Source organism: Caretta caretta, chromosome 15, assembly GCF_965140235.1.
Source record: "Caretta caretta isolate rCarCar2 chromosome 15, rCarCar1.hap1, whole genome shotgun sequence".
Taxonomy (NCBI): Eukaryota; Metazoa; Chordata; order Testudines; family Cheloniidae; genus Caretta; species Caretta caretta.
The window spans coordinates 16,802,991-16,823,306 of NC_134220.1; the positions used below are offsets into that span (position 1 = coordinate 16,802,991).

At 45.9% G+C, this 20,316-nt stretch overlaps 2 protein-coding genes across 27 annotated transcripts in view; one reads left to right on the forward strand and one right to left on the reverse strand.

The window, feature by feature from the left end:
• Positions 1-6,059, forward strand: part of COMT (catechol-O-methyltransferase) — a 31,644-nt gene extending 25,585 nt beyond the window's left edge. For all 9 annotated transcript variants that reach the window (XM_048822103.2, XM_048822104.2, XM_048822106.2 and 6 more), the window contains exons 4-5: positions 1,864-1,995; positions 4,752-6,059. In XM_048822103.2, the coding sequence (XP_048678060.1) occupies positions 1,864-1,995; positions 4,752-4,931 (312 nt within the window). In that variant the 3' untranslated portion in view covers positions 4,932-6,059. The remainder of the gene's footprint in view (positions 1-1,863; positions 1,996-4,751) is intronic.
• Positions 6,060-14,029: 7,970 nt separating this feature from the next.
• Positions 14,030-20,316, reverse strand: part of ARVCF (ARVCF delta catenin family member) — a 446,960-nt gene continuing 440,673 nt past the window's right edge. For all 18 annotated transcript variants that reach the window (XM_048822053.2, XM_048822054.2, XM_048822067.2 and 15 more), the window contains one exon: positions 14,030-19,518. Coding sequence is in view for 1 of the 18 variants with exons in the window: in XM_048822060.2 (XP_048678017.2) it covers positions 19,513-19,518 (6 nt within the window). In the remaining 17 variants the exon portion in view is untranslated. The remainder of the gene's footprint in view (positions 19,519-20,316) is intronic.

A 20,316-nucleotide genomic window follows, 5' to 3' on the forward strand; every position in this document is an offset into this window, starting at 1 on the left:
ATTGGAAAAGGTTCAGAAAAGGGCAACAAAAATGATGAGGGGTATGGAACAGCTGCCATATGAGGAGAGCTAAATAAGACTGGGACTTTTCAGCATGGAAAAGAGACGACTAAGGGGGGATATGATAAAGATCTATAAAAATCATGACTGGTGTGGAAAAAGTAAATAAGGAAGTGTTATTTACTCCTTCTCATAACACAAGAAGTAGGGGTCACCAGATTAAATTAATAGGCTCCAGGTTTAAAACAAACAAAAGGAAGTATTTCTTCACACAAAGTCTGTAGAATTCCTTGCCAGAGGATGTTGTGAAGGCCAAGACAAAACAGGGTTCAAAAAAGAACGAGATAAATTCATGGAGGATAGGTCCATCAATGGCTATTAGCCAGGATGGGCATGGATGGTGTCCCTAGTCTCTGTTTGCCAGAAGCTGGGAATGGGTGACATGGGATGGATCACTTGATGATTGATTACCTCTTCTGTTCATTCCCTCTGAAGCACCTGGCATTGCCCACTGGCGTAAGACAGGATACTGGGCTAGATGGACCATTGGTCTGATCCAGTATGGCCGTTCTTATGTTCTTAGAGTGGTGTGATTCAGATCCAAATTGGGGTTTGGAAAGACATCGGGGCTCAAGTGAGAGCAGGGATTAGAGCTGAAATTCCGCAAATTGCATGAGCTATTCTCACAAGTTTCCAGCTTTCTGAGCCAGAACAAGAATACGTAGCAGCAGGTACAGGAACTGTGATTTAAATCCAATGCTCTCTAGTGTTGGAAAGTGTTCAGATTTCATTTTCTAGGTTTGGCTGTTTTTCTAGTAACCGGTTACCCATGTAGGCAGACAATGGTTTATCGCACTGGGAATGGCTAGGTTCTTTGACTTACAATCACCTATCAACCGACTTGTCAGAGGAACACAGAGAGGCTCAACAGTGCTCTGCTGACAAGTCATTAGATAGGTGACTGTAAGCCAAAGGCTGAGGCATAAATCAGCAGCCAGAATAAACAGACTCCCTCACCTTTAGTTTTTGCTCAAGCCATATGGTACCTACTTACCAAATACAGGTGCCGCAGTTCCTCTCCACTGAACAGAGCTTGTGCTGATAAACCGATAATCAGGGTGTGCCTGCCGCTCCCCTGCTTGCATCCTCTACGGAGGCCAGGACTACGCTACAGATTTTGCCAGCATGGCTGTGCCCATCAGGGGTGTGATGAGGTGCAATTATGCCTGACCCAGCTGGCTGGCAAAAGGCCCTAGTGCAGCCCCAGTTACACTGGCACAACTGCATGTTTACTGAGATTGCTTATGTCACTCAGGGGGCTGGAACAAGCTATGCTGATGCCAGTATAAACTGCATCCACACTAGGAACGCTTTGCTGGTGTAGTAGACCAGTATAGCTATACCAGCAAAGCACTCCTAGTGTAGACATGGCCTGACTATGCGTAAGAAGAACGGGTTCATTGTTTTGCATGCTCTCCCCGCAAGCTCTGTTCCAAACGAAATAACCCCAGTCTTTTTAACCTCTCTTCTGTACATTCTATTTGCTTTAGATAAGAAGGTTTGATTGGGATGTGACTGCAGTGCCAAGCCAAGCTGCACACTGTTTTCAGCAGGGGATTCCCTTGTCACTAGCAGAGGGTCACTTTACCCAGCAGAGACAAGGTCACAGGCTTCTTATAATTGCACAGAGAAAAAAATAATTGAGTCAATTTATCAAAAAAGCCCATGTGATCCAAAGCCCGCTGAAGTTCTCCACCAAGGCTATTAACATGGTCACGGAAGTCTGACTGCACCTTAAAGGGTGAGGGGCAACGTGCTTAAAACAAGGTGCCCGGATCAACATGAGATGTATTTGCTTTTCAGGTGAAAATTCTAGAAGGCCCTTCGGAGACAATTATCCCACAGCTGAAGAAAAAGCATGAAGTGGACACACTGGATTTTGTCTTTCTCGATCATTGGAAAGATAGATACCTGCCAGACACCATCCTGCTGCTTGTGAGTTGGAATGATTTCAGCCCTAAAACCCCCATAGTGAATATCCAGATGTCTGTAAGATCTTCCCAGAACAGTTGGGAAGTGCGTGTTTTCTATAGCGGGGCACGCACCAGAGAAACTTTTAACAATCAACCAGCCACGTGGTGAAAAGGGATGGAGCTTAGGGGCTGGATTCACAACAGTGCTAAGTGCCCTCGTCTCCCCTATTATTGTCAGTGGGAACTGAGAGTGCTCAGCACTTCCCAGGGATTGCAGGATCTTCCTGTCTGGAAAGGCCTGAAGCTGAATACCCAATGAGAACCACCCACAAACACTGGAGAAGTACGATTTGGGTCTGAATGTCATGACTTAAGTCTTTCCCTATCAGATTAAGCCAGGACACCTGATCCAAATGCCCTGAATTTTGGAGAAGTTCAGATTTCAGACCCAGCCTTCACATCACTAATTTCCTGGTGGCGAACTCTTCTCCCTCTGTTGTCAGGGTTTGTGCTCCTTGATGAAATTCTCTCTCGATAACACGTTTGTACCTTCTTTCTGTGAACATCTGGGGCATCCTTACCATCTGATGGGATATAAAGCAGCCCTTAGCAGAGGGAAGACTATTCCTAGCACCATGCTAGGTTCTCATTCCAGGAAATGCCATTCAGACTCTCCCCACCCACAGCTAGACGTGGGGACAGATTCTGTCAGCAACAAAGGTAACAGATAATGACACTTCATTACAAAATTAGAAGGCTATTATAGCAATAGCAAATTATGGGTTGGCTTTAAACAGCCAGGTAATGACAAACGAGAGCAGTTGAGGACCCCAGGCTATTTCCAAACGTCAACAAATAATCCAGTGATGATCACAGCCTCTGTGTTTATAAAGAACAGCGCAAATGCACCTAATATCACAGCTCAATAGCACTATTAGACCTGTGATTATCTCTAGACTGAAATGACTAATTGGATGGAAATGCCATTTTTCAGTTACATTCTCCACAAATATCTACCCACTCGCTCTTGTATGAGCCTCTCTTGCATTAAGACCATGGGAGTCTCTCTGCTGACTGCTTCGCACTAGCCACATTCTCCCTCTCTCGCATAGCACCAGTTTCACCACCCCTGTTTGGAGAATACAAACACTGTGTTTTAGGCTCCCACTCTCTCCTCCCTACAAGCAGCTTTTTAAAAAGTCGAGAGTTTCTTTGGGACTTCTTGTTAAAACCCACCATTGAATTTACACACCAGTAGCTGGGAGACAGTAAAATTTTGTTCTGAAATTGCTTTGCCTCCTGAGAAAGTTATTTTTTAAACTTGCTCTGTAACAGTTACCAAGCTCCGAGCCGTTTGGAGGGCTAGAGCACCATTTCCAGCTCTGAACCTCAAACAAACAAACAAAAAACCAGCTAAAGCAAAGGATTGAGGATCATTTAGATCCAGCTTCTTAGTCAACAGTTTGATGCGATTACAAACCATAGTGTTGTTTTGCTTATTCTCATGAATCATTGCTGTGTAACATCACCTGGGGATCTGAGATGGACCAGCTGAAGGGAACACTTCGAACATTTCTCCAACTTGGCATTTTGAACATAGTTTTTGACAAGCATTTCAGATGACCTAGGTTGTGGTTTGAGTCCCACGCAGTTTCCCCTTCACACAGTTCTAGAAAAGGTCCTTGATACAAGGAGCACCTGGCAAACATCAGCGGAGTCACAAGGACACAGCTGTTAGTGCTGGAAATGCCCTTTTCACTCGAGTTTCTGATCTGATTATTAGAAAGTACAGGCCAGAGGATATCTACATACCTCCCAAACTGCCTCTTCTCTTTGGGTTGGCACAAACTCAAGAGGTGAGCATGGTGAGCTAACCACCGGTGGCCTCCACAATATTGATTTGTGGGGCAAAAGCCATGCACGGAGCCTTAAAGATGCAACCCTCCCCATAACTGCAGGGTGGGAACAAAGCTGATAAGCTGCAGGCTTTTATTTTGAAAATTACGTCAGATAAGTAGTGTCTCTTTGTCAAGGAAAATACAAGTCAGCAAATATTACGGTTGCAGCTTTACTGTTGTTAAACATTGGATGCCTGGGTATATGGCAAGTTACTTATGCCCCTTGAATTCTTGGTAACTTGCCAGCCTGGCCCTCTTTGGGCACGAACCGTGCTCCGTGCCCTGTCGCCAAATAAAGTGGCCAAAAGTTGGATGGGATTGAGGAAGATTGAGCACGGGAAATCTCAGTCCTGAACTCTGTGTTTTTCCAGTAGTGGGCTAGAGGCCCAGTTGAGACTTTGCTGCCCAGAATGCCATGCAGCCCCCTCTCTGGTGGCTTCACCAGCTTCTGCAAAATTTCAATATTAACCTGAAATAAAAAGGAATGGTCAAGTCTCTACCCGTGTGAAGAAATCCTTCCAAATGTGAATTACCCAGAGTTGTCATCTTAACCCTGCAGAGACCGCCAGAAACAATAATTTAGGCATGACCTGTCCCCATTCGTTTGAATCTGAATCCCAATGACATCAATTTCCTATCAGCATCATTAACTCTTTTGCTGCTGATGACGTTAGCAGAAAGATCCAGCTTTTCAGCTGTTGCTTGCAGAACCTGTAGAGAGTGTCACAGCTATTTTTCCCTGATCAAACCCATGTTAGTACAGGATTCATTTTTGCAGGAAATGTCACTAATACGAAAGTGCATTGCACTAGCACTTAGTAAACGTTAACTCCTTCTAAAGTGAACAGATTCACCAAGTGCAAGTCTCTCTTCTTTCTAGGAACATGGCTTGCTGAGGAAGGGCTCTGTTATCCTGGCTGACAACGTCGTTTGCCCTGGGGCTCCAGACTTCATTAAGTACATCCGCAATAACAACAGTTTTGAATGTACCAACTATCCCTCACACGTGGAGTACATGAAAGTGAAGGATGCCATGGAAAAGGCCGTGTTTTTGGGATAAAGGGAGTCACTGGTATCCAACTTTTGTTTCAAGTGGTGTAAATGCAACTGCACAGGTTAACTCTGACCGTGCTTCAAGTTTAGCTTTCTGTACTTTTGGGGCTGTAGTTAAAGCAAGTTATGATGAACAAGATGGGTTTAAGAGAAGAGGGAAACCAAGGTCTAGCGAGCATGTGCATAAGTAGGGTAGCCTGCCAAAGATTTAGATGCAGAGGCCTGGTTTTTTCTCTTTTCAGATGGCTATCTGCATCCAAGATGATATACATTCCCTTAAGGTGATCTGCTTCTTGCCAAACAGCAAAAATCAATCTTTTTACTTTGAGTTCAAACCCTACCAGCCAAGAGTGAAACAAACTCTCAGCAGTCGCTGTGATTTTCTGTGTCCTTAAGCCAAAACAGACTAATTGCTTCTAAGAGCGAGAAAGACACAGTTTGCAGGGAAGGAATATTTCAGCAGCTCTGATTTCGCTTAATAACTGGTAATGCACCACTGTGAAGAATCCTGTGGTTACGTCACACGCATTCTTCAGTAGCTACCAGTAAAAATCCATGGTGCACTGTGCTGGGGAAAACAAAACAAAACACAGTTTGACAGTGGGCAAGGCAGACAAGATAATTAATGTGATTGTGGGGAAGGGGCCAGGAAGGCTACGCAAAATAAATGGGTGAAAATATACATTTCCAGGGTTCTTTTACCAGACAAGTAGCATTAAGCTTCTTTATAATGAACTACCAAACACACAAACTGCCAGGACCTTGATAAAATGCTGTTTTCCAACCCTTTGCATTGACCATAACCAATGCAAGCTCTTTGGGGACGGGATACGCTTCTTACTGCAGGCCAAGAGCTGCATAAATGCAAGATGCTGGCTGATGATTTATAATAGGACACAACAGGCTGTGCCTTTCTGGGCGATTACTGTACACCCTGGGTTGTGTTCACATTACGGTAAATACTAAGGATTATTATTAAGGTACAAGACCAAACCCAAAGTGACTTTATTCACCCAAATGGTGCAGTAATCCACTGGCAGGGCACTTCTCAACGTGTCCCATTGCTGTTGCACAACTGTGTAAAATTCAAAATTTATAAGTAAAAATGAAGGGGAAAAAATGACTTATGCAGTTACTGAGTGTGTGACTCCATTTTATTCCACAGGAACTCTGCCCAGCACTTCCGCTGTAGGTTTCAAGCCAGGGAGCAGCTACAGAAATAGACCCTGTATTCTAAAACCAGTAAATATGTACTCCCTCTCCCCTTCCACTTTGGATTCTCACAGGCATGTTATTTAGCCAGCTGCTTTTGCAGTTCACCTCCCTGAAGCGTCATTTATTCTGGCTCAGGAGCTGGAGAGAATCACATCTCTAAGTCAGTGAAAACGAGCTTGGCAAAGACTTCAAACAATACAACCGGAAAGGAGAGCAAGTTAACCACAGTTGTAAGATCAGATTGAAAATGGACAGAGTTAACTAGAGGAACCCAGTGTAAAGTGAGGAGTCACTCGTGTGCTAAGCCCCAGCCAATCCACAAGCCAGAAACTGGTCTGGTGACTCTCAGGGCAGGTGTATGTAAGCCTCAAAGGAGGAATAGCAGCTCAGTCTGTTCAACATCACTCTATGGATTGGAACGCTCTCCTGCCTCACAGTGACAACAGACTCCCCGAGCCTTGGCCTGCTCCAGCCTTGCTCTAACTCTGGCCTCACTCCAAACCGGCTCTGAACCTTGACTCAGCACTAGGTCTTACTGCCATGGTTCTGATCACTAGGAATGACCATGCCCCATCATGGTTTCTGACACCCAGCCAGCTCGTGGATGCATACTTTCCAAATAGGCACAATGAGGCAAAGCCACGATAATTTACCTCAATGAGGAAAATCGCTGATCGTCTGTCTCTCTCAGTCTTAAACTCTGCTGGATCAGATCCCTGGTCCATCCACTCCAGGACTGGCCAATAACTGATGCCTCAGGAGGTGAAAATGTCATGTAGTGACCATAGCTAATAGTGCAATATTGCACTGTGCGCATCGTTCCTTTCTGAGCCTCTAGGGGCAGCTTCTCTAACCCGAAATAGAAATGTAAATGACATACAAGTGCCTAGCTGTAGATACCATTAGTGATCATGTGTGTAACTCACTGGCATGGTACCAAAGCCCTTCTGGCGATTTTAAGCAGTTTGCAGGACATGATTTACAAGCCCATCTACAGCCGGGGGTGAGTGTCCAGTGCCCACCGTTTTAAAGGTCATAACTTTGGCAGGCCTCTTCCATTTTTAGCCTGTATGCCTTTGATTGCACATAAGTCTTCCTCTCACCACAGCTGGTTGCTGTGACTTATTGATACAGATGAAGTCCAACACATGTCAGAGGCCGGATGCCTGGTCTGCTCAGAAGCTCTGTATTGTGACATTGTTGCATGTAAGAATTCTGAAGCAAACCAAGCGCCGGGAGATCATTTGCATATGAATGAAGGTTTAGGTGCTGCGTGTGGATGCAGTCCTCTGCTGTACTTTGCAAACCAATCAGGGAAGAGTGTTCTCATTTTTTAGCCTACAGACCTTTAAATGTGTGGATGTGAAATAAGTTATTATGCAAGGAGAATATCATCAAGAAAGCAGGACGAAGTACAGAGAAGCCATTAGGTTGGTGTAGATATTACACAGAGTGGATTCCCTCCTGTGGCATGGCAATGTGAGCTCTGTAAGCAGTCAGAGCCATAGCCACTTTTTTTAAGGTCAGAATTAAGGGTTTTCCTCCTACTAGAACTACAGGGCCAGCATGGCTGTGGAAGAGCTGAGTTCTATTCCGGTTCATGCATCATCAGATTGTTAACCAAGTTCCAAATGCAAGGACAAATTTTGCCCTCAGCCAAACCCATGTAACACTATTTGTTACTGGTGACCAAGGATGGAAAGGAAAGAACCTAGCTGAGTTTGAATGACTGGCAAACAGAGCTGCTTTTCAGAGTAAAAGCACACTTAGGAAGCAGTGAAGGTTGTAGGCTAGCCATTTATCCCTGTACAAAAGGAGGCTATTCAGGATCCTAAAGATCCCAGCATCGAGTGAGTGTCAATGCAGTATCATCCTATTACAATGGGTGTCAAAGACAACCCAAATAGTCACAATCCTGTTCTCATGGAACAGCAAATTAGAGCTTGAGTGTTTGACCAAAGACTGTCAGCTTGTAAAGTGCCACTGATGGAAATTACCTATTAAATAAATTCCGCCAGCCAGTTCTCCCAACTCACCTTGCAAATAATCAATTCTAAGCAATCCTAAGTGAGATAAATTAGCCAAATGAAAAATATTGGCAGGGCCCAGTGGTAGCGAGCCATGCTACGAGACAGACCGGGTTCAGTTCCTACAACAGTATCTCCTCACCCTCCCACCCCACTCCCCATTATGGCTGAGGGCTAACACACACAAAAACTGGCTTTTTAAACAGGTAAGATGACAGTTGAAAGATTGGGGGAGGGGAGGGATCAACCAAATTTGCTAACATCCCTTTAATTTTTCATTTACTTATTGTCAGCTTGTACCACAGCCTGGCACTGCTGATGCTGTGCATTAGTTACAAATAAAGCTGTTACAGGAGTGTCACGGAGTCCCTGGGCGATGCTCTGGAACTGCTCCCCATGAAGCCAGTCAGGACTCTGGGGCAGTCGCCTTTCTGTGAGCAGCCTGTCTTCAGGACACGCAGCTCACACAGCTTCCACCTTCCTGGGTCTGACCTCGGAGCATTCAGCATCCTCTGCCCCTCCGTGCGCTTCCCACAGCGAGTCCGCTCAGGCGGGGCTCCTGGGGAAGCCAGAGGGTCCTGCACCCCAACTTCGCAGTCAGACGTGACTCTCAGCCAGCCAGTAAAACAGAAGGTTTATTAGACGACAGGAACATGGTCTAAAACACAGCTTGCAGGTGCAGAGAATGGGACCCCTCAGCTGGGTCCATTTTGGGGGGCAGTGAGCCAGACAACCACGTCTGCACTTCACTCCATGTCCCAGCCAGCCCCAAACTGAAAACCCCCTCCAGCCCCTCCTCCTCTGGGCTTTGTTCCTTTCCCGGGCCAGGTGGTCACCTGATTCCTTTGTTCTCCAACCCTTCAGCTCTCACCTTGCAGGGGGGGAAGGGCCCAGGCCATCAGTTGCCAGGAAACAGGGTGTTGGCCATTCTCTGTGTCCAGACTCCTGCACACACCTGCCCTCTAGGGCTCTGCAATGATCATACACCCTTACTCCACCCCCTAGATACTTAAGAACTGCCTAGGGGAAACTGAGGCACCCCCACACTATTCAGAGGAAACATTAAGAACAGTCCCACTTCGTCACATCTCTCCCCCCTTCGAGATCGAACTGAGCGGGGTCACTTTAGCCGGTGACCTGGGGAAGTTCGAAGCCACCAACGTTCCCATGGATGCCCCAGCATCTCTCCCATTCCTTGGTAGGAGTTACACCAGGCCCTTCCAGTTTCACGCCCTCCCTTAGGTCAGGGGTGGTCAATAGCACTCGCAGGCCGCATGTGGGAAGGTTTATGCAGCCCATGCCCTTTGGCCACCCCAAGAATGTCTCCCCATTGACCATCACCTTCTGCTCCCACTGGAGGTCCGGGGGGCCTGGCCCCAGGAAACTCCACACAGACATATAGGTTGGGGTCAGGAGTGGGAGCCTGTCCACATCCCCACCCATCTGGCTGACGGAGTCTATGGCCTTGGGACCCAGCAAGGGAGCTAGACACCGGGGCTTTTCCGCAGGGTCCCCTTGGTTCAAATCGCCAGCCTGCTCAAAGGCAGTGAGGTGGGCATCCACACCCCCCCCCCCTCCTTAACGAGGGGCAGCAATTTAGTCTCGAGGTTCCCTGCGGAACTGGCACCCCGGGGTCTATCCCCACTCACCCCGGGGAGGTCCCCTAGGCCTCTCCGCTCCCCCACCGCCAGTTCATCCTGCTGCTGCTTCTGCAGCTCTTTCTCGGGCTCTCGCTGTCTCTCACAGTCCTCTTGCTCTCTCAGACTCAGCTCCAATCCCGTCCGTCTCGATCCCCCGATGGGGAACCCGATCGTGAAGACCCTCGTCTGGTCGGGGACAGGAGTCTTGGCGATGCCTGGCTCCCGCTTCAGCTGCTCCCAGATCCTGCTATAGCCCCAGTTGGGGTCAGGAATCTGTTCCTTAGAGCGGTCATCCTCCTCCAGCTGCACAATTAACTCTGCTTTGGTGAACTTTCCAACGCTCAACCCTCTCTTTCTGCACAGGATTACAATGTCCTTCTTAAGGAGACGGTGACAGGCCATCACTCCGCTCCTCCCAAGTTGTTGTGGACTCACAGGCCTGTGTGTTCTCAGCTCCCCACGGTTTCCAGGGAGAACCCCTAGTGTGCCAGCCCTTCTCGAGGTCACCACCTCTTTGCCAGGGTCGAGCTGCAGACTCCTCCGCCCCTTGGACTGCTCGCTGCAATCCCCAGGGGAACCCTGTTACTGCACAGTCCTTCTCGCTGGTCACACACTCCCAGGGGTTAACCGCCCCCCGAAACCACTCCTCTCTGAGCCTTCAGCAGGCCTGGTCCTTGGCAATCCCCCTTCGTGTTACTGCTCCCCAGTCACTTACTGCAGGAAGCACCATCCACGGGGTGCAGTACATCCCACCGCTGCCACCAGTTGTCACGGAGTCCCTGGGCGATGCTCTGGAACTGCTCCCCATGAAGCCAGTCAGGACTCTGGGGCAGTCGCCTTTCTGTGAGCAGCCTGTCTTCAGGACACGCAGCTCACACAGCTTCCACCTTCCTGGGTCTGACCTCGGAGCATTCAGCATCCTCTGCCCCTCCGTGCGCTTCCCACAGCGAGTCCGCTCAGGCGGGGCTCCTGGGGAAGCCAGAGGGTCCTGCACCCCAACTTCGCAGTCAGACGTGACTCTCAGCCAGCCAGTAAAACAGAAGGTTTATTAGACGACAGGAACATGGTCTAAAACAGAGCTTGCAGGTGCAGAGAACGGGACCCCTCAGCTGGGTCCATTTTGGGGGGCAGTGAGCCAGACAACCACGTCTGCACTTCACTCCATGTCCCAGCCAGCCCCAAACTGAAAACCCCCTCCAGCCCCTCCTCCTCTGGGCTTTGTTCCTTTCCCCGGGCCAGGTGGTCACCTGATTCCTTTGTTCTCCAACCCTTCAGCTCTCACCTTGCAGGGGGGGAAGGGCCCAGGCCATCAGTTGCCAGGAAACAGGGTGTTGGCCATTCTCTGTGTCCAGACTCCTGCACACACCTGCCCTCTAGGGCTCTGCAATGATCATACACCCTTACTCCACCCCCTAGATACTTAAGAACTGCCTAGGGGAAACTGAGGCACCCCCACACTATTCAGAGGAAACATTAAGAACAGTCCCACTTCGTCACAAGGAGGAAGCAAAAAAATCCTGGTGAACACCCACTGTGGTGACAGGAAGCTCACTGGAGATTTTGTTGAAATCAGAAACAGATCAGGGCTGTGATATTTCATGTCAATTGTTCCCACATTAACCTTTCACCTCAGGGACTCCGTTCTCCAGTTTGGCCAGAAGATGATGAGCTGAAAATGAAATTACTCTGACAGCTGTAAAAGGTCAACTGTAGAAACCACAGATTTGTTTTAGCTCAGTATCTTACCTACAGCATCTACTATTCATTGCCACTTTAGTGCAGCCATAACGAAAACAGAAGTCAGATTCTTTCCTGCAGCCGCATGTTGGCAATACCTACTAGGAGCCAGATTCTGAGGGCAATAGCCACATCGCTTGTAAAATGAGACGTTTCCTTTGTGTGTATAAGAGCAGCAGATGTCTGGAATGCATGTTGTGCAAAATCATCTGAGATTTAAAGGAGGGAAGGGAAGTTGAAGATAAACTCCCCAGTACTGCTAACAAGCATCTTTGGAACCTCAAAAGTGATAACTTATTAATGGTATAATGACGTTTGACTGGTAATATGATTCACTGTTTAACTTCCGGGAGAACCTTGCCTCCTCTTGCTCACCACCTCACTGCAGGGTACTATTACTGCTACAGATTTTTGCTGGGCCTTTCCCATGCTTGATGAGTGGGGGTCAGGAAGTGTGACACTGTTTGCGACATCAATCTCTCTGATCTGATCAACATTGATAAACCTGCCAGGGAGAATCCGTCCTCAAGGGTGTAGCTCAGAGAAGATCTGTTGTGCAGAGGTTTGTTCTCTACGTTGTCCAAGGTCACAAATATCCAACTCAGCCTGCTACATTCAGTTGTTATATAAAAGTTGACAGAAGTGAAAGACTGGATTAGGTCAAACAAAAAGATCTGCTAATACCACCCAAGGACTGTGTTAAGGTCATGACTAATAAACAAAAGAAGAATGGAATCAGAAATTAACTAATCTAATTGGTAGACCAAATACAGAGGAGATGGCCTGTGCCACTCACCACCTCCTTTAGGGGATCCTTTAAAAAAAAAGTCTTTAGGGAAAATCAAAATGGTGGAAATTGGTAGACTGGAAGGAGAGAACTTTATCATTATGGCTGCTACTCCCACCATCTCTTGGGATGCCAAGATCCAGTACCACACTGTTAGGCCTTCATTGTCCTGAACCTGAAAGGTGTCCTGACCAATCCAGGCCAGAGAGAGGGAACCAATAACATCATCACTTCTACCACTTTGGTTAAGTTCTGAATAGCACCTGAAATGGGAGACTTGGGTTCCTGCTGTCACCCCTCCCTCATGTGTCCTTGACCTTTCTCCACTTTATTTCTTCTCTTTTCTATCTTTCTCAAATTGCCTTCTGTCTAGTAAGGGTCTGGCTTAGCCAGACAAGATGGCATTTTTTACAACTCTGCTATAAGCTCATGAGCAGATAGGCAGCTAAAAGCAATGCCCTATACCTCCCAATGCTCATACTGGTTTGCCAGGTCTTGGGGTTGACTGATAAGATCGTGTGCTGTCCTGAGTTGCTACAGGAGTAGGGACCAGAGACAGAAACTGCATTTTCTACATTGGTGGTTCTTTGCCGTCATGTTGTGTGTCCATTTGCCTTGTTTGATCTTCAAGAGAATGGGACTGGTCTTTATCATCAGCTCCAGACCAGCTGAACTAACTTCTCTTTCCCCCAGAAAAGAACAGTTATCCAATTCTAAAAGACTGTCAAATGGGGCAGGCTGGGGCGTTCCCTATAAAAACTTTCTACTGCTGAAGGAAAAGGGAATGAGCAATATTGTAAAATGAAAGCCTTACTTAATACTTGACATTTGAAATGCTTTGACTGATTTTCTCTCTTTTACTGCACCTTCAACACAAGGTTATAAAATGTTTAATGGGGACGGTTGTCATGAGACTAAGCAGGTTGAGGTCTCTGTACTCAGAACCTTGAACTATGTTTAACTCTTTAGTGTTGTACAGTGATAGGATCACGTTAACACTGTTGATTGCCTGGGCCCAGCTATTCCATCAAAATTAACACAACAGATCTGTCAGCAAGGGGCCATGTCATGTACTGGAAAGTTGTCTCCTCAGCTTCTGGGTGGATCTTCTTTCCACACAGCAGGAAAACTAAATTATCTAATATACCCCAAAAGCATGTAAAAAAAGAAAAGCACAAGAGAAGTCTCACACCTCACCCAAAGCATGCATCTAGCTCCAGTCAATTCCTAGCATCTCTGATTTTTTTTACCCCCCCCCCCACACACACACTTTACAGCCATGTGACGTGGTGTACTAAAATATTTCATCAGCAAGCGTGGGGAAAGGGCATTGACCTCACAAATGGTAAAGCCATCAGTAAGATATGCTTGTCAATCCAAATGTGGAGTCCTTTGAACAGACCCATGCAGATGTCTCCCTCCCTCCACAGAAACACCCTTGTGTCTTAGTAAAGCCATGATCTACACTCCAAAGTCATTATATGGCTTTCTGCTATAATGCTGACATAAGCCATAGAATTACTGTTTCCAGCTGCAGTACGTTAAAGCATACACCAATCACTTTCATTACTAGAGGTTTTTTCGCAGCACACTGCTGGCCTGTGCTAGGGTCCCACTACCCTGTGTCCTGGCTGAATGATGTTATGTGGCAGAGAATATTTAGAACATCTGATGTAACAAATAACCAATGGCACACATGTTCTTTCCAGGCATGGTTTATTGAAAACACACCAAACTGTTATCCTACATACCTGGTTTCTAACAAGCATTCTACTTATCGGTGTTATGGAAAATTCCTATAATAATACATTCTGTTATGGTAACATTTGTTCTATGAAAGCATAATTATCTTTTATTGCCCTCCCCCATCTTACTCTTAAAATAAAACCATTCTAAGTGTTCCAGTTTATAGTACAGTGTAAATACAATGCAAAAACCCACCAGTCTAAACTACAGCGATAATGTTGAGTAGTATTACAGAAAACACATTGGTGATTTTTTTTTCTTTATTTTCCTACCATGAAAATTTTAAGGCACATGATAGTTACAAACACATTAGCTACTAATTACCAGTAATCTTAGTCTAGTTATGTTTTTGTTTTGCTGAACAATTATATCCTCAACTGGATTGGCAGGTTTTGCAGCATATGCTCTTTCCCCCTCATGACTCATCCTGCCATCGTGTTTCTGAACATTCTACCCCAATGTAAATTTAAGACAGGGGAAAAAAAATAGTTTATAATACTGTCCCTTAATGCACTAGACTAGTTACTGTACTGATAATCAGAGGAAAACCTTTCTGTGAAAGGTAAGGAAACATCAGTTTTTTAGGAGCAGAACAGTGAAGAGACTTTGCTAGAAACTATACCTCTATAAACACCTTTGAAAGTATGGGGGGGAGGGGGGAGGGGAGAGAGAGACAGAGACCCCCAACCCCAACAGCACAAAAGCATGGGCTGAAGCTAGTAGCACATTACGGTTTTCAAAGAAAGAGTGAGGCCATGAGGAGTGTCACAGCAGGAAGCAATAAAATCAACCTCATTAATATGGCCCTTGGCCCCAGAAGCTTTGCCTCCGCTATCTAGGAACTTATAATGCCCCCATCCCTGTTGGTAATCAAGCCTAAACCGCACAGTAAGCTGCAGGTAAGTAACGAAAGTGGGAGACCCTCTATCCTAATGCTCTGGGAGTTGAACCCAGGTGAAAAAGTGCTTTGCATATCACAAGCCTTGTGTGTAGCAGGCCATGTGTCACGAATTCTCATCAGTATTGGTAAGAGCTTACTGGAGTGGTGGAACCATACTTGCAAACCACTGCTTCCTCTGTGTGTCTCCCTATCCTGGGCCAGTTCCTGGTCCCCAAAACCAGTCCTTTTCATGATGTTTTAGAGACAGTGCTGCTCTGAGAGATGTAGGAGGAATCCCTGGGTGGTAAAGAAGGGTGGTGCTTGCTCTGCACTATTCACTCTACCCTATGTAGGGGGCATTCCTGAGACCATAGCGAGGGGTGGCCAGAGCACACCAAACTCCAGGAATCTACAGCTGGCAAACTGATCTGTGGGCCACCAGTCCAGCCACTAGTCTTTGGGCCTCCCCAAGTTATGCAGAGGGGTGAACTGGTACTTGGCCAGCTCCAGAATCAGGAGAGCAGAAAGGTGGCTTAGCTTGGAGCCCCATATGTCCGCACCCCTCCTAGGATCCCGCACTGAGCACAGCCTGGCCCACCATGGGTAGCTGTAGGAACCTATTGACTCGGTACAGCTATTACTCCAACACACAGCAGCCAAACCTACAGCCACAGGGGGCTCCTGAGTCATGGGAGCCCCACCAAAATTAGCACTTGTTTTCTTCAGTGGTCACAGCGTAGTGCCATGGGCTGTGCTAGGGCTGCTTCCTGGGGACGGAGCTCCGTGGGATAACTTGAGTCCCTGAGGGAATCAAACTATCCCCCACTTTATCACAGCCCTCTAGCTGAGGCAACAGAGGTTCGCGCCTCCTCCTGATCAACAGAAAGCCTGCACCCACTGTCCTGCTAGCTTCCTCCACAAGGACACACTAGAAACTCTGGGGTGTTTTTTCTAGCTCTTGCTCCTCTGTGGGCCTGATCTCCGGCTGTCATGGTGCAGGCGTCTGGAGCAAATGGCAGGGAGGCGGTTGCATGCCTAATCCTGAGACCTGATGCTGCTTGACTTCAGACTGATTTTGTCACACACACTATTGCTTTCCCGCCTCTGCATTCGAACGCTCCTAAAATGCCTAGTGCGTCCTTCCTTCACATTCCCTATCTTTTCAAATGAAGCCCAAACATAGATGGGAAGCAACAGGTGGGTTGTGGGGGGAGGGATTGGAAGGGCTGGGTAAGGGGAGACATCCTGAAAAGTCCCAGTAGGTTATCAGCTAGCTATAGCTACCATACATCGGCCCTGCACCAATACATTTCTGTAAAAGAGCGCCTCCCACAGGTGAGCCCACCCCCTGCAGCATGCTTCCACTGCAACTTGATTAAATGTGATGCTAGGACTGATCAGCAGCATCATTTTAAAGTAAACAGTTTCCTGATTTGGTCTATGGCTGATGCTGCTGACACTGGAGGCCATTCTCATGTCTTAAATCAGCCCTGGGATCCCTCTCTCTGCTCATTGTCCAGGGAAAGGCTTGCAGGAGAGGAGCAGAAGAAAAGCAGTGAAATGTACAGGATTAAATTCTTGTTATTGCTACATACTCTGAGTAAATCTTCATTGTGGTGAGTGTGGTCAGAGCCACACTGCTCCTGTTAATAGTCCTGATATTTTGCCTCTTGGTATAAACACCGCATACTACTAACTTGGGGGAGGTGAGGTGTCTTACTCAGGAGCAAGCAGCCTTGCAAACAAAGCAGTCACAAAAAGACAAACCTGGAAACAAGGGAAAAGAATAATCACCCACAATGATTCCAAGCATCCAGCTCCATTCCGTCTAATCGGGTGGGATGGTTTCTGCTTAGAATATAAAACACAATCTGCTTCTCGAACACCCCTGTGTTTTTTGTTTGGCCAATTATAAAGAGGCCATTTGCCCAATCTGGATTCTGATCCAGATTTTTAACATCCCTATAGCATGGGTGTTTAGATCTAGGTTTTTGTTGGAGGGGCCTCTCTCTGCATAGGAGATCATTTAAGTTTATTGCCAGTCTCCTCTCCCCAGGGTATTTCCTACAGCCTTCCCCTTTTGCCATTGTCCCTCCTTACCTCTCCCTGGCTTTGGAATATTTGTAGAATGACTACATCGCAAAGACTTAGCAGAAAAGCCTTGCAACATTTGGCTAGTTATCTGCAGTAATCTTTTGCTGAGACTCCTTTGGTAAATACAATACTCTGATACCCGAGTCTCCTGGGACCTTTCCTTATGCACTTCTAATAGGCCACAAAGAAGGTTCCATTGCTAATTGCTGCAGAAATTTTTTTTTTTTAAAAATCCTTTCATATACAAAAACACACAAGGTACAGAACCCAAAGCAGTATAAAACTCTTCTGTGTAACAGCCTGGTTAAAAGGGTCTCCACTTATCGGTAGAACAAGTATGAAAAGAGCACCGTTGTTAGAATATACAGTAAAACTATGTATCTGGTTTCACTCTCTATGCTTTACATCTACAAGAAGAAAAAACTCCCCGCCCATCAGAATCCAAATGGTCACAGATGGATCTGTCTTTGCCTCCCTTGCCCAGCTGAGCATCTTTGACCTCACAGGACTCTCTCACCAGGGTAAACATAACCAATCTCCCAGCAACTTCACCTTTCTTAGGACCCAGACGTAACCTCTCTGTGCGTGAGCGGGATGGGAAGGGGGATCAAGTTAGTGCCTGTAGCTCGAGCATCAGTCTTTCCCTGAATCAACAGTCCTCCTGCATACTACTTGCACGGTTTTGGCAACCTATCCTCTGCACAACTATATATATTTATTTATAGATATGTATTTGTCAAATTTTATTATACTCAAGAAGATACAAAGCTCTTGAGGCTTGCTTTTTTTTTAGTTTTTTAATTTTGTACAAAAAATTAGACGTTTACTATTACAGTAATATTTTGTTTTTTGTTGTGGGTTTTTTCTTCTTCATTTTTAATTTACAAAGGAAATGGCAGGCACTGAAAACCTAAAATTAAGTTTGCTTGATTCAAAGATGTGCTTTCCAGTCACACTGTATTTAAGAACTTGTAGGTGTAAACATGGCAACCAAATGACAATGGTAACTAAGCAAAATAAGTAAAAGGCATCCATCCAATGCTAGGAGAGAGATTTGATTCTTGTTTCATCCTTCTCCCTCATTGGATCAAAAACCCAAAGGAAATCAATGATTTGCATTTAATACATAGCATCACCAGATAGCATGTGTGTAAAATGTGACTGTGGGGGGCAAAAATTCAACCTTGTGCAGAGAGTCTGCCTGTGGCCTACCAGGTGGCTTTGAGTAGACCCTCAGCAAGAGGCTGAATTTTACCCTTACTTAAGTGTGCAACCTAAAAACAAAAAGCAACACAACAAAACCAGGATGATGATTTCTTTAAGAAATATATCAGTTACTTTTCATCAGGCTCGACAGCCGAAAACACGCATGGATCCAATAGCAACCAAGTCTATCATTAAAAATATAAGGGGCATCAGATTACAGTGTGTTCTAATCGGAACTCCCTAATGAGGAAGTTTCCATTCTTCCCCGATGTGTTAACAGCTATGGGAAATAAAATTATGTTAAAGATTAAATAACCATCAACCCAACATCAACACTTGGGGGGGGGAAAAGCAACTCCTTTACTGCAATCATCATGAGCAACAAAAATAAAAAGGCAGCCAACTCCATTTCTCAGCACAGATTTCTGAATTGGGACAGTGAAACCTTCAACAAACTGTTTACATATGTGGAAGTAAAAATAAAACCATTACAGAAGTCAAAAGGCAGAAGTATTTTACACCAGATTATAATGATAATATAACACAGTGTGATATCGCTTCCTCTAATAGCAGATTATACAGCTTGCATCAACTTCGTTGTCTACATTCCAGTTCATTCAATCAGCCGAAATAGTTTTTTTCTCCTTTCTTTAAAATCCAACAAACCCACTCAATGTTCCTGCATTTCTTGTGAAAAAAAATAATAAAAGCTCAAAACCAAGAAAACCAAACTCCCTAATATAAAAATCTTTTAAAAATTAAATTCACAGTTCAAAACAAAACCCAAAAAACAAAAACAAATGAAAAGTGCTAGTTTCCTCATGACTATACCTAAGGATATATTTCAAATATTCTGCAGTTCCTCTTTCACTTGCAAAGCTGTCCTCTTTCCCACCACGTGACCGTCTCTTCTCATCCTTGGCACCATCCTCATTTAAGAGTCACTAGTTAGATGTAAGCTTGGATTCTTTCTTCTTTTGGGGGAGGGGGACAAAGGGAGGTGGCTGTGTCTGGTGGGAATGTAATTGAGTTTTAAAAAGCAAATTGTCTTGCTGTAAGGCATGGTGCTCCGGGGTTGGCTGATGGCAGTTGTCTGTTTTCTCCCCACACCCTCCTAGAATCTGCAGACTGTTCACTGATGCAGCGCCCTCCGAATTTGAATGGCAGTGGTGATTAATGAGATCCTCTGTGTTGGTTCAAATTTGTTTTTTCCCCTCAGTATAAAAAAAAAAAAAAAAAAAAAAAGCAGTTGGACTCTAGCCCTGGAAAATAAAGCCACAGCTGATTAATATATGAAATAATGCACCTTTGATTATCTCCAGCACATACAGTGTGAGCTCAGGTAGCAGGACAACTGCAAGCGTCCACCTGAGGGTGACCAGATGTCCCGATTTTATAGGGACAGTCCCGATATTTGGAGCTTTTTCTTACAATAGGCACCTATCACCCCCCCCACCCCCTGTCCTGATTTTTCACACTTGCCATCTGGTCACCCTAGTCCACCCCCCTCGCCCACCCCCAATATCATAGTTCCTTTAAGGGCAGAAATTAGAAAAAAAAACAACCCAAAAACAACAACAAAACCAAAAAGCCACCCTAAGTTTAAAAAGGTACCCTCACCCACCCTCGATGCTTTCTCCACTCTCAAGGATCACTGCACAAATGTGGGACTACTGCGTCCTGTCAAAGCTTTAAATCTCAATCTTCTGGAGCAGGGACCACTACTTCTTACTGCACCTAGCACCATGGGGCTCTGATCTTGGTTGGAGTACTATCATAATACAAATAATAAATAATCTATGGCAACAGCAGACCCCCCAGGGTTTCACATGTGTAGTAGCTGGATGGGTTGAATTTTCAGGGCAGTGCCCAGGGGAATCAGATGCGAGAACCCCATGAATTGTGTCTGACCTTGCTCCCCTTACTCTCGAGAGATTTCCCCTTGCTTTCAATGAGAATTTCTCTTAAGTAAGGATTTCACGGTCCCCTGATTCCTAATGCACCTGAAAGCACTGTCCTAAGGGGGCACCAGGAAGTCCAGTGGCTTTTGTGCTCTGGCT